Source organism: Aspergillus aculeatinus (assembly GCF_003184765.1).
Source record: "Aspergillus aculeatinus CBS 121060 unplaced genomic scaffold BO66scaffold_81, whole genome shotgun sequence".
NCBI lineage: Eukaryota > Fungi > Ascomycota > Eurotiomycetes > Eurotiales > Aspergillaceae > Aspergillus > Aspergillus aculeatinus.
The window spans coordinates 1-13549 of NW_020291550.1; the positions used below are offsets into that span (position 1 = coordinate 1).

Sequence of the window (13549 nt, forward strand, 5' to 3'; positions counted from 1 at the left end):
GCTTCCCGTCCGCTCAGCCGTACTTAAGCCACACGCCGGGAGGTTAGTAGTTGGGTGGGTGACCACCAGCGAATCCCTTCTGTTGTATGTTTTTTACACTTCTTTGTGATTACCAGTAGTAAAATTCTGGTTGTGTTTGTTGTCTGCGCTGAGGACTGGCACCGCATCCTCGAATGCATGTCTATTCATCCCGAAACTGGATTGGTACGGCAAATGCGTCCCTCACTGAAACGGGGAAATGCTATTCGGTCGGAAGTCAAGTGGATGCGCATGCATCTCGGGATGTTTCAACTTGGCGATCAGATCACGTCACCCTGTACTTCTGAGTATAATTATCGTCTGTCTGCTCGGTTGTGAGGCATGGCGTTTGTTGTTGGGAATAAGACATGATCCGTGCTTTCGCGCCAGGCCCTAATCCCACACCCTGCAAGCATCACACATACCGCAAGATCCGTCCCCCCCCCCTGCCCCTTCCTGGCCCAAACTTGTCTCTTTCTCTCTCTCTCTCTATGTCGGAATCATAGCTCTGCATCATCCTGACTCACAGAGGCCGACGACAGATCGAGCTCGGCGGTATCAAACTGGAAGTACGGCCCAAAGTTGATGACGACATGTGTGTCGGCCACCAGGCGCTGGATCGAGACGGTCGGATACAGCTGACCGCACACCGCCGTCGCTACGTCTCCTGGCAAGAGAGGCTTGTCAGCATGCTACATCAGTAAGTCACAACCTGAGACGGCAAGCCAGTCCCGAATGACGGCGTAATATGATGCGAGAAAGCCCGCTCCCGGCCTCGAGATTGACGAGAGACACCTCAAGGAGACTCACTCTGCTTCTCACCGTTCACGGTGAAGAAAATACTTTGCGACTGCCGGTCATACCCACAACCGACGACGTCCCCGGCGCCATAATATGGACCGTAGGGCTCGTGATGGCCGGCCGTGTGGAAATTACCGTCGTCGCCGTGATATCCCCAGGAGTCCTCCTTCCAGCCGACAAAGTCGTCAGGATGGACGTGTTCCTTGGACAGGCCAATTCCGACAACACTATGCAAGAGAAGAACAGAAGACATCAAAGGTTAGCGAGAATTATCTCGAGGGGCGATGCGAAACCCGAGAAGGACGGGGCATACGGTGAATCAGGGCTCTGTAGTATATTGATCTCGAAATAGAACCTCGACATGGTAAATGGAATGCAATAGTCGGCACGAACGGAGGCATTGAGTATATCACCGAGCTCAAAGGGGGTTATTGGAATGAAAGATTGAGTTGATCGGGTCTGAGAAAGAGAAGTACTATTTCTTTTTTTGCGGATTGTGGATCAGGAACATACCGGATAGCGTTGCCGTCTTTCTATCGCGCGACAGGGAAATCGTACAGCTGCGGTCAAAGGTACTGAACCCTGAGGGTAACATTAAGTGCGTCTTAGATAGAAAAGCCTGGTCAGCGCGCGGGTGGAGCAACTCCTCGAGCGCGCGGTGCCCCGAGACGCGGGCAATATCTTAGACAAGCCAGGAGTCGCGAGACGTTTGTTCCTGGAAGCTCACCAAATCGCCACCAAAGATAGTTTGTAGCGTGTGCTTGAAGCCTCGCGCAACGAGTGGAGCGACGATTGATCGTAATTGCCGCCGTCTAGCATCCCCGCTCAGCTCGTTCAGCAACAGCTCAAGTCTCTCGCACAGGTCGTCCGCCACATTTTCATGGGCTAATGCAGCCCAGTACAGCGGACTTCTCCCGCCATCGTCCACGCACTCGACGCTTGCCGCGTCGGGACGGAGCTGCTTGACCTCTTCAAGCCGCCGTAGCTGCGCCGCGTAGTGAAGTGCAGTGGCCGAGATCTCGTCCCGAATGTCCAGCCGTGCGCCGCGAAGAAGCAGGTGGTCGATAGGGATCCTGTCTTGCAGCAATGCGAGCATGAGTGGCGTTCTCCCCCAATAATCCTGGCGGTCGATGTTGGCACCCTTGTCCAACAGAAGATTGGAGGTCTGGATCAGATTTTCCCCGAGGGTATAGTGCGCCATGGCATACAGGGCGTGCAGCGGAGTCCCGAAAGGGCGGACCATACAATCGTGGGAATCATCGCGAGCGAGCAGTGAGATGCATTCAAGGTCTCCCCCAAGCACGGCCAGATGTAACGGAGTCCCGAAAGGTCCCCCAGCAGCAGTGGGGATAGCTCCCAGCTCAACCAGTCGCTGAACAACAGAAGTATTCGCCGGTTCACAGGCTAGATAAAGTGGTGATTTTCGTGGTTTTGCGTAGATGTTCGGGTCAGGGTTTCGTTTGAGCAAAGCCCAAATTACTTCGAGATTCCCCGCTTCTAATGCCAGACTGAGTGCTGTAGCCCCGTCGTCTCGGACAGCATTGATATCGGCTCCACGATCGAGGAGCTCCTCTACGATAGTCAAATTTTCCAGAGACGCAGCCCTCTGGAGAACGGTCTGTTGGGTCTCGTCGCGCTCGTTGCAGCTACAGCCGGCCTTGAGAAGCATTTTAACAACCTCCAGATTGGAGGCTCCAGCTGCCAGGATCAACGGGGTCGAGCTGGATTTTCTCTGCTTCATGAGCTCCAGATTGGTATGTTGCAACAGGAGAGACGTGATACCAGGTGAATCGTGCGCGAAGTGGAGAGCTGTCCAGCCCTGATGGTCTATCAGGTTTGCGTCTGCCCTTGTGGAAGCAGTGGAGGGGCCGTTGCCAGAGATTGTCTCCCCATTGACAGGATGCAGCAGATACCTGACCGTCGCTTCGCCCTCCGATCCAGACTTTGCAGCCAGATGCAGCAGAGACATAGAATCGCGATCTTGACAGTCTACCTCAGCCCCGAGATCTACGAGGAGGTTGACGAGGGACCAGAGGTGGTTCTTGGCGGCTACATGGAGGGGTGTTTCACGGTGCCCGTTTACTGCGTTCAGATCGGCACCATTTTCAAAGAGCATTTGGACGATGTTTACCTGCTGCACTGGATCAGCCATATCAGTTCCACAGGCCATGTGCAGGGCTGTATTTTGGTCAGACGCTCGAGACTTCGCGTCCCATCCATGGTCAAGGAGTTGTTTGACCGTCTCCGATGATTCACCTTTCTTGACGGCCATGAAAAGAATTCTTGGTGGCAACCGCTGGTCCATCGCTTCCGCCAGGATGTCCCCATGTGCAAGAAACTCACGCACCACAGTGCTGCGGCCATTGACTGCTGCCAGCTCAAGTGCATTGAGCTCCTGAATATCCTGTTCCTTGAGGAGTTCAATCACTCGTGCTCGAGGCAATTTGAGGATCTCGTGAACCACGCGGTGGTGCCCTATTCGGGCAGCATAATGCAAAGAGGTTTCCCACCCATCAGAAAATATCTCCATGCCATGGTCTAGCATATATCTGACGAGATCTACGTAGTCTCTTCCGACTGCCAGATCCAGGTGAGATGTGTATTCATCCTTCGGCAGCTCCACGCCGGCGTGAGACACGAGCTCCTCCACAATTTCGATATGTCCCGCCCTGATTGCATAACGGAGCCAGTCTAGGTGAAATGCCGGTTGCGACGCCACGTGCTGAGTTAAATCACGCAGAATCTCACGATGGCCTGCCTCTATTGCGAGTTCAATTGCCTTCAGATGAATTCTCTGTCTCTGCTCAGAGTCTGCGAGGGGTTCAAGAGCCCCTTTCAACAGGTTGCGGAAACAGGCCAGGTGGCCATGCTCTACCGCAAGCCATATTGGCGCCTCGCTGTCCTCCAATGGGTCTGGCATAAATGCCCCTTGGGCGATGAGAACATTGATTGTTTCTAGGTGACTCTCGCGGGCTGCTAACTGGACCGGGGTCTTTCCCCGATCATCGACACGGTCCATGTCCTCAGCGTCGGCGCACTCGACAATCAGCCTGATTGCTTCAACCTGGCCAGCCTCTGCAGCCAGATGCAGGGGCGTGCAGCTGTGCTCTCCTAATTCACTCCATGGAACTTCTGCGTGCTGGCTGCAAGTCTTGAGAGCCCGCAAGGTGTTGAAATCCCCCATCCGGGCTGCTAGATGTGCAACTGTGTTACCATCCGCATCGACGCATTGGACATTGACCCCTTTGCCTAACAGGAATTCGACAACCATGGTATGGCCGTTTTGCGCTGCCAGAAGCAGAGGGCACCGATCATCTAGACTATAAGAGCCTTCGAAGATGCCCACCCAGAGCTCCTCGATGACACTAGTGTGGCCGTACTCGGCAGCCACTAAAAGGAGTGATGGTTGTGGTAGGGTGTTTCCGAGAGCCTGTAGCATCCTCATCATGGTCACATTACCTTGAATGGTGGCAATCTCCATGGCCATCTTCACGTCATCGACGGGAGGGCTTTCTTGGACTGTCAAAATGGTCTTCACGGTGTCAGGCAGGTTGTGATGGGTGGCAAGACATAAGGGCTTGTCGCCAATATGCTTCCGTAGATCGACCCAGCCCGTAAGTTCGCAATGTCTATTCCAACTCCAACTAGCTCCACGTCCTGTAAGGAACTTGACGATGTCGGCTTTCAATGTGTCTGGCGGGTCTGGGATCTCTGCCGCATGCGTTGGCCAGTTACACACTGCGTAGTCAACAAGTTCCTGGACTGCCTCGAGCTGCATGGGTGTTAGATCCTTCCTCGCAGGTGTCAACAGTGTGACAACGTCCGCCATCATGTCGATGTATCGTAGACAAGTGCTGGTAATTGTGGCATGAAAGTCCGCTCGGTACAGCTGACTTTGCTGCGCGAAATATTCCCGGAAGGACCGATGCAAAAACAATTTACGCTGACCCAGGTAGAAAACAAAGCCTATGATCTCGTCGAGTTCCTGTCCAATATCACCGGACAGCTCCTCCATTAAATCTTCGAACCCGAATTCCTGGTCCGTCTCCACAAGATTAGACAACGCTACCGCGACAGATAGCTCCGTTAATTCCAGTGGATATGTTGCATGATAAATCCAGTTCAAAGCCAGGCGAACAGTGTGCGAATTCGATGACCGATCCAGCGCCATCCGGAAAACTTCCTCTGTCGAAAGTGTCGAGGCCATTAGAGCTTGACGCAATGCTCCTCGAGTCGACCTCATTGTCCGGTCCTGGAGACGCTGCAACCGAAGATCCACGTCAAAGAATGTGCATCCTTTTGTGTAGACTTTGTCCACAATGTCCTTTTCTAATCCGTGCCAGATGGGACGCTTGATGACCAGATTGGACGCCCCATCGGCGGCGAACTCATACACTGCAGTGTTCCAGGCGTCTAGGGCCGGGAGATCCAGGTGACGCAAGGATCCAGTTCCCGTACTCAAGGTTATTTCGTCGAACGCTGTATATAGGTCCGCTGAACCCGTAATTAGGATTTTCAATCGCGTCCCGAGAGAACAAAGACCAGCCAAACGTGTGCCTAAAAAGCCCCCTAGAGCACCATCCGGCTCGCATTGACTCAAGCCATTGATCACAAGAAATTGGGGCTGTTGGTCCGTCTGGACCAAAACATGGCGCAACAGCGCCCAGAGCTGGCCGCATGAGATCGACTTTTGCTTGGCCAGCAGTCGACACTGGCGCTGAAGGTGGGGGTATGTATCTATCAGGGACATGAAGAGTTGTCGAATGATGGATACCAGAAAGCTTCGCTCCGTTCGTCGGCGAGCATCATTACTGTAAAAGCTGAAGCTCAGCAGGGTCTTTGGCCCGAGCGCCTCGTCACATCGCAGTCTATGCAGCAGGTAAGAGGCGACGACTGTATTTCCTGAGCCCGTCGGTCCGGTAATACAAAGGGTTCTTGGCTGCGCCGCTTGCAGCCACTGACTATAGGCTTCCTGCTCAGCAATCCAGGCTATAGACAAATTTCCTTCGGGTATGACCGATCGCAAATGGTGGGTTGCGATATTTTGCTCAGACAATAATCTCTTGAGTGCCGCATATTCCTCAGATCGGTCTATTGCAATTAGCCAATCTCCCTGGCTACACAGCTGGAAGGTATATAAATCCCACGAGGAACATACGCGCGTAATCTTTCCGTATGGTCCGATCAATGTCTAGAAATATCTGTTGATTGATAGGGTCATCATCGCCTGATCCCCAGGTGCTCTTCAAGGGCATCTGCGCCATGTTAACATGTATCCACAACAAAACACGTTTGATGGGGTGGAGAGGGCATCGCACCATCCCTTCGTCAAAGATTTGGGGCTCATTGATATATTTGATGTGGTATGCATCGCAGACATGCCCAAAGTCGTCATCAACGCGTGCAAGAGTCTTGGGCAACGATGTGAGGAAGCCGGGTATATCTTTGTGCACCAGCCGGCCTGCTGCGAGCAATCGCAGTAGAAGACGCTCCCATCCACGCTCCTCCAGTGAGGGGGGGGATTCAACTAAGTACTGAGAGGCAAAATGAGATCCAGACTGAATTGGATGCCAATCCAGTCACGCACCAAGGCAATTGTGTTCAGCCTGATCCACTGGAGATCTCGCTTTTCTGATGCTAAAACAAGCACATAGAATAGTCCACGTATAATGGGTGTCAGGGGGCTGTAATGCACTAATACACGCATACACGAAGATACTTGCCTCCTTTACAATTGTCGCGCCAGTGTTGTAAGAAACGAAAATGATCGGTGGAGGCTGGCTTCGATAGGCCTAAGATTGCGTTATCAGGGGCAGGTTTCGTTAATGGTCGAGTTCGGTGTTATCGATTTTGCCTCACATTCAAGGAATCAAGGACTTGTTTGGCTGCGCTGTCAATGCACTCATCGCCCAGAGGAAAGGGGCCTTGAGCAGGCAGAAAGTCTAGCATCAATACAGAGGAGTCCGGAAAGCGGTATGCAAAAGACTTTTGCCACTTTTTGAGATCCTCCGCGCAGCCTTCAAACTCATCGATACCATTGATGAGGATGATCCTAGGAATAGAGGCGCTGCGTTAAGACTTGCAGAGAGCTTGCGGACGAAGGGTCACCAACAAAAGACTCTCGTTCATTTTTGTTTTCGGGAACTATAGATGGACATCAGTATCTGAGCCTGTTAACAAGGGGAGGAGACAGATTGAGTAGAAGAAGCTTTATCCCCCGTGGTAAGTATCAGCTTGAGCTGACAAGATGTTATGTTACCTACACCAGTAACTGAGTGGGCTCGTTAATCCACGCTAACTGCGGTGTCGAGGCAAAGTCACAAACAATCTGCTTTAAAAGGGGAAACACCCGAGAACCTAAGGGCTTAAGGGTGCAGAAATAGCTGATTGACCGTGCGATCTTCTCAAACGCAAGACGACCATCATTGGTCATGATTTGTCTATCCAAGCAATCATAGTACATATGCATGCAGCAAACAGAAGTCACAAATAAGCGGAGCCTAAAGATAACAGGCTTTCAAAACTCCCTAAATCAACATCCGGACATTCCGTGGTACTGTGGTGTATTTACAGTACATTATCAGTCCACTGTCACCCACTACTTGGCTGCCTGTTACTCAAACTTGACACCTTCCATGACCGCTCGCGCAGAGCTAAGCACTGGTACCATTGTCCAAGGACAAATTCAACGACACAGTCGCCTCACTCTCCGACTTTAACAAACTGGGCTGCTGGGAAAGGGATGTCATGTTGAGATCGGATGCTGCCGCATCGCCCCCAGGCTCGTCAACACAGAAGTACTGCGCGATGGGCAATTTCTCCATGGCCTGTAAGTCATCCTCTCGGATCCCAGTGACCGCGGATGAACGAACTTGAGTGGTATCTGGCATCAGTGTTACCGGATCGATAATGTGGTCGACGTCCGTGGTCAGCGGGAAAATCCGTCGAGCCGTGGAGCGGAAGTCCACTTTACTGTCCACTCGGAGTTTGGCCATGAAAGGACGATTCCCACTGCGCCTAATCAGAACCGCAGTCTGTAAGAATGAAGGCACACCATCTTTCTTGTGGCCATTTTCCTCCATCGACCAGATCACCGCGTTTTCGTTGGCCGACGAAGGATCACTGTGCCATGGTCGAGCGGAAACACGAGTGCTGTAATTGGAAGTTCTCGTTTCCTGGACCTCCCATCCAAAGCCCAGACCGGAGGAGAAGGGCCCCTGGCCCACTTGGGCAGAAGCAGTGGCGCTGTTCTTAGTCTCACGTGTGCGAGAAGTGCGGTTCAGATACTTGGTCATGGTGGGTGCCATCTCGACCACGATTGGGTCCTTGCTGCGGACCCCTCCCTGATCAAAAAACTCCAAAACAATCTTTGCCGTGCAGTAGCGCCGCCTACTCGCCTCGCTTTGAAAGCGGAAGTCAAACAGCAGGAGTGTCGCGGGGTGGGACTGCCCCTCATGGGTCATCTGGCCGTGGTGTATCTCTTCGATTTTGCCCCGCATGCTGAGGGTGGAGTCATTGGGGCTCGAAACCATCACAGCTCGAAACACCTCCCCGTCTTCATTTTTGGTACGAAAATCATTTTCGTCCCCTGTGGGGATGAGATTGATGGTAAAAGAAGTATCTGCCATGTTGCACTTGCTTATTTGACTGCCTCTGCTGCGAATTGATCTAGGAATGGTGTTTGCGGTCAGATGGGCGACAAAGCGAAGGCTCAAGGACCGCATCAATGATCGTTTCAATCTCTCATACTTATGTAGGTGGCTGGGTCCTTTCCTTTGCTCTGTGAGCTCCAGGTGAGGGGTATGAGAGCTGCATGCCTCGAGGTTTAGTCTAGGTAGCAGAGGTAGCAGCGGAAGCGCCCGGAATAAGGCGGAAGGGCAACTGATTCACCTGCTAGTGTACTCCGTACTGTAGATAACTACATGATGTGAGTAGCAGTGGGAGATCGGCGATCAGGAGCTAGAGTCGATCCTTCAATGCTGATTTGTCCAGAGATGATTGTTTGTTGTGCTGGCTGCAGCTGAATCACATCACAAGTCTCCGTACATGAACACGTCACACCGAAAAAGCAAACATCTTCCATTCAGGCGCTACTGTACTGTACTGTACTGCACACTACAGGATTAAGCCTCTAATTTCATAACCCCTCAAGGAAACATTTGAATACTTGCCCAAACAGGCAAACTTTACCCACAAACGACTCTATTAGAACCATCAAGTGATTTTAGTGGCTTGCTTCGAGGCCGAGTCCCTGTCGGAGGTCTGTACAGTACTGCGGGGGCGTGCTCTACTGTGCTTAGCAGAGGATCTGGCTTGTTTAAAGTGACTACAGTATAGCTGGGCTTCGTCCCTGAACAGCAGAGATTACCCTAATTCTTCAGTCTGTCATCATGCCAAAACGTTCATTACTAGGCCCTGAGACCTATATTACACGACCTAAAGAAAAGGAAACCTCTATTGAAGAAGTTCTGCAGGATGCGCAAAACATCGACTTTTCGCAACAAGACGACCATTCGTCCGTAGCGGAATTCTCCAAGCAACACGCGGCTCGCTTGACCAAGGTGCACACCCAAACGGTGGATGGTGAGCTATTGCATGTTCTCGCCAAGGACAGCAAGAAGACCCTTCAACATGAGAAATTCCTGATTTGGACTCTCAAGAAGCATCCAAATCTGCTCGGTTGCCTAACCAACGCGGGAAACACGCCCCTTCATACGGCCCTGGAAAACAAGAACGATGACATGGTGGGACTCATCCTCACGCATACTGCAGACCAACCGAAAAAGGTATTATTCAAGGCTGAAACGAAGGGGGGCGAGCACTGTCTTCATTCTGCCATCAACTATAACAGCCGCTACACCAGGGACCTCATCCACTTGGGCGTTTGCTACCAAAGCGAGGTAAAGATCTTCGACAAAATGACACACGACGATCGGGATACACCACTGAGCCTCGCGGTGCAACAAGAGGAAGACTCTTCAGCGGTTGTGGATAAACTTTCCGTGGCCAGTAGTCGTACAACCCATCTAGCGCCTCCTTCGTGGCCCCTGAAGAATATCGATAAGCTTTCGTCAGAAGATCGGCCTCGAAACAATTCTCGAAATCGACAAGGACTGGCTGGTCTTTCCCGGAAGGACACCGTCGAGTTCAAGCTCACGGCAGCGGATGATCGAAGGGACAGACCTCCGCCTGTAGCAATTGCACATGCTCCAGAAACGCAGAAACCGGCAAGCAGCACGAGGTCAAGTCCACTTCAAATAGTTCAAGACCTAGTTGATGCCATGCCAGCGGCTCTCTATCAATACCGGGATAAATGGGGAAACACTCCCTACCAGGCCCGGATTTTGCATCTGGAGCGCGAAAGACGTCAGCGAGCTCCGGACGCTTTGACCGCCGACACGCCCAAGATCAACCCTCAAGAGTTGGTCAAACAGGACGACATTGCTAGGTTTATCCGGTCCTACTGTATTCGAAGGCTTCCTCGTCGGGATGCCCTGACAGCCCTCTACACGGTTGGCGAAGGTTCTTACATGATCCCCCTCAACACCCAGTTGGGTTCGCGCTCGTTCTGACTACTTGGTAACCACTACTAGACCTGCAGATTGACTTCGACTTATCCGGACTTCCACTAGTCACTATAGATACCAACTACCTTGACCGACTGTCTCAGGTTCTCAGATTCGAAAGCATTCTCAACTATGTTGCTCTCCCACGGCTGTCGGTAGAGGAGGCGAGCCCCGCCCCGCCTGTGCCAGAGTCACAGCGCAAGCCTCAGGAACAGTAAGTGGCCGGCTGAACTTATTCAAGAGCCAACTCACCAATTCAATTGAGATTTAGAGGAAAGGGCAGTAGAAGTTTAGCCAACATCTTCAGATGGCTCAAGAAGCATGGTGTTGAGTCGATCATTCGCGTTGTTGTAATCGATGATACGGACCCACCACACTCAGACGAAGCCATCGAAGAATGTCTCGATGGCCTGAGAGTCGAGGTTTGGAACTGGAAGAAGATCGATCTGTGCACAGATGTCATAGCGAAGGTGGCTCTGGAAACTGTAAGGGAAGTATCTCTGTATTCATCGGGCAACAATGCAGTTCTTCTGGGGTGGTCGAGCGCTGACGGCCTTGCCCGGTTTCCCAATGTAGGGTTTCCCGCACTCTTTGCTACCCTCGCCTGGTCCCTCCTCAACCATCCTCGTACCCACAAACACTCCCTTCAGTCCAATACAAACATTGACCCCTCTTTATGCAGTTGGAGAAGGTTCATCTGTACGTGCGAGAGGTAAGAAGATCTGACCCGAGCAAAAAAAAGCCCGCCATGGCCGACCACCGAGTCGACCAAGAAACCAATGTGACTTCTAATGTGATTCTTGTCAGGGCCTCGAAAGTCCAACAAGGTTGGAAGAACATATGAAACTCTTCGAGCACCGACTTAGACAAGGGAAACCAGACAAACCCAAGCTGGAATTCAACTGGACGACTGATAGCACGAAGGAAAGCTATGCCTCCGGGTTCCGGGAAAAGCTAACCTCGATGACGAAGTGAGCGACAATCCACCACTCAGCCGCGCATTCTCGTTCCTCTTGCTGACTCGAATTGTACTCCTTCTTGGCAGGCGAAACCCATGGTTAGAACTCATGACACACTTTGGGGAGTTTCTCCGATCGGCATCACCGGCCATGGAGCATATCAAGATTGCGGTGATCGACGATGGCATCGACATCGGGCTCGACATCTTCAACGACAAGATCGGCGCGGGCGACTCGTTCTTGGTCTTGGACGAGGTTTACGGGAAGCGCGGGGGAGCCTACTACGTTCCTTCGGGGAGTCACGGAACGCTGATGGCGCATCTGATCTGCACCGTGTGCCCAGTGGTCAAGCTCTATGTGGCTCAGCTGGAGACCGTGGACCGTTCCGATGGACGACGCTCGTTTACTTCCGAGTCTGCGACGGACGTAAGTCACCACACGCCCCTCCCCTTCCTCCTTTCCTCTCTTCCTCCATTAGCCCCCTGATGATCGAATACACAGGCAATAAATTGGGCCGTCGATCGAGACGTCGACATTATCTCAATGAGCTGGTCCATCAATTCCAACCGCGAATTGACGCATCTCAATGACGCCATCGGCCGGGCCGAGAAGAACCAGATCATCATGCTGTGCTCCGCCATTGATCAGGGCAGCCACGTCCGCGACAACACCTATCCCGGGAAGAATAAAAACTGCATCAAGATCGGCGCGTCGACGGTCACGGGGGAGCGGCTCGGCTGGGTCTCCAAGGACGCCTGTGACTTTTTGTTACCGGGAGAGAATGTCTCCCTGCCGCGAAAGGGGAGTTCTTCCTCCTCCCAATCGGGCCCCACCACCTACCCCCAGGCCGGCCCATACGGCAGCTCGGTCTCCACCGCGCTCGCAGCCGGGTTGGCTGGCGTTCTGCTGTATTGTGAGCGGCTGTTGACCGGCCCCGCCCCCGAGGCTGGGACTACCAGTAGTCCTACTAGCGACCCGGTGTTGCCGTATCGGGACCAACTCCGAGGGCTTGGACAGATGAAAGTGGCGTTTGACAACCTCGCCAAAGGTGGGGATGACAAGTTCATCCAGGTGGCGGACCACTTTCGGGAGGAGTTTAAGAACATGGTTTGGAATGAACGTGATGCGGAAAAAACAGACGACACTCGTCGGAAGCTCCAACAGCTCATGGCCACCATCGTCAACAATTCGACAGTGACCAGTTCTAGGCTTTGGAATGTTTGAGAAAGGAATAGATAGCCCTTAGATATGCTGACTGCGTCAAGATATAAAAGTACTGGGATTCTCTCTTCGGCTTCAGCCGTCCCGTCTACCTCCCATGTGTCTTTACAGATCCTTCTTTCTGATATTGCTTTTCTCATTGTATCAGTATACATACCGAGTCCGTTCTTTTCAGGGAGTGGGTGGAGATAAACGTCCAAACTTCTGCGGCCGGGACTCCCGACCCTACCCGCACCCGGCCTGGCTAGTTGTCCTGAATTAGGGCTCAGCTTCCCCATGCCCGTGTCAAAGGATGCTTGTTTAGATCTACATAACGGGGTACAGATTCACGAACATATAAAGTCCTCCACAGTTCCCGCACTACCTCGTAGTCTGCTCAGAGAATCTTCTGATCTCTTTCACACCTATCTTGCTGTAGCGATGGTTCCCTCTTCTTGACTTCACAACATACCATACTTCCGCATGTATGTACCCCACGAGTTGTTAAACCATGTAAGCTTCTCGCGTCAGCCTTCTTGCTTTCTCAGCTCAGTGTGCCGTCAGAGGATGGGCGGTCCTGTACGCACATATTAAGGGCCGAATGACACGCGCAGAGGTAGTGTGAAGGGTGGGGGGGAAGAGTCCTATTCATGCTTCAATCGAATTACGCTCGTAATGTATCCACCCGAAATTTTGCCGAGATCTTCTTCCCTCCACCTCAGTGGGATTTGGTTGTCAAATGCTTCCGTATCACACCCCTCAATTCTTGCTAGAAGGTTTACGAGTCTGCGAGGGATGGAATAGGGAGTGTGGCACTGCCAAGAAAGCCTCGAAAAAGATCAGATATTATAGAGAAGTCAGCAGGCAGTGACTTACAGGATCTTATTTTCAGAGTTTGCGTTAGGCGGATGCGGCGTGGAAGAATCTTCGAGCATCAGGATTTGACCTAGCTATATAAAGCTGCGTGTTGTTGCTTCTAGTACATACGACCACAGGGTGTGGACA

General features: G+C 52.2%; 4 protein-coding genes across 4 annotated transcripts; 1 reads left to right on the forward strand and 3 right to left on the reverse strand.

Moving 5' to 3' along the window:
• Positions 1-286: 286 nt before the first annotated feature.
• On the reverse strand, positions 287-1389 carry BO66DRAFT_241840 (SPRY domain-containing protein). The gene is made up of 5 exons (XM_025642865.1): positions 1333-1389; positions 1133-1236; positions 829-1046; positions 444-685; positions 287-319 (listed from the first exon to the last, which is right to left on the reverse strand). The coding sequence occupies exons 2-4, from the start codon at positions 1180-1182 to the stop codon at positions 519-521; spliced, it is 435 nt and encodes a 144-aa protein (XP_025498185.1). The 5' UTR covers positions 1183-1236; positions 1333-1389; the 3' UTR covers positions 287-319; positions 444-518.
• A 1360-nt stretch (positions 1390-2749) lies between these two features.
• BO66DRAFT_336395 (ankyrin) lies at positions 2750-4258 on the reverse strand (the record flags this gene model as incomplete). The annotated part of the gene is made up of 2 exons (XM_025644279.1): positions 2750-2958; positions 3673-4258. Coding segments are annotated over 2 exons (795 nt in total), but the record flags the coding sequence as incomplete, so codon positions are not given.
• A 3214-nt stretch (positions 4259-7472) lies between these two features.
• On the reverse strand, positions 7473-8447 carry BO66DRAFT_444041 (uncharacterized protein; the record flags this gene model as incomplete). Its single annotated transcript, XM_025651563.1, has 1 exon — positions 7473-8447. One exon carries the CDS (start codon positions 8445-8447, stop codon positions 7473-7475), a length of 975 nt encoding a protein of 324 aa, XP_025498187.1.
• Positions 8448-10817: 2370 nt separating this feature from the next.
• BO66DRAFT_396208 (subtilisin-like protein) lies at positions 10818-12639 on the forward strand. Its single transcript, XM_025648418.1, has 4 exons — positions 10818-11097; positions 11193-11356; positions 11431-11770; positions 11846-12639. The coding sequence occupies exons 1-4, from the start codon at positions 11062-11064 to the stop codon at positions 12566-12568; spliced, it is 1263 nt and encodes a 420-aa protein (XP_025498188.1). The 5' UTR covers positions 10818-11061; the 3' UTR covers positions 12569-12639.
• Positions 12640-13549: the final 910 nt, after the last annotated feature.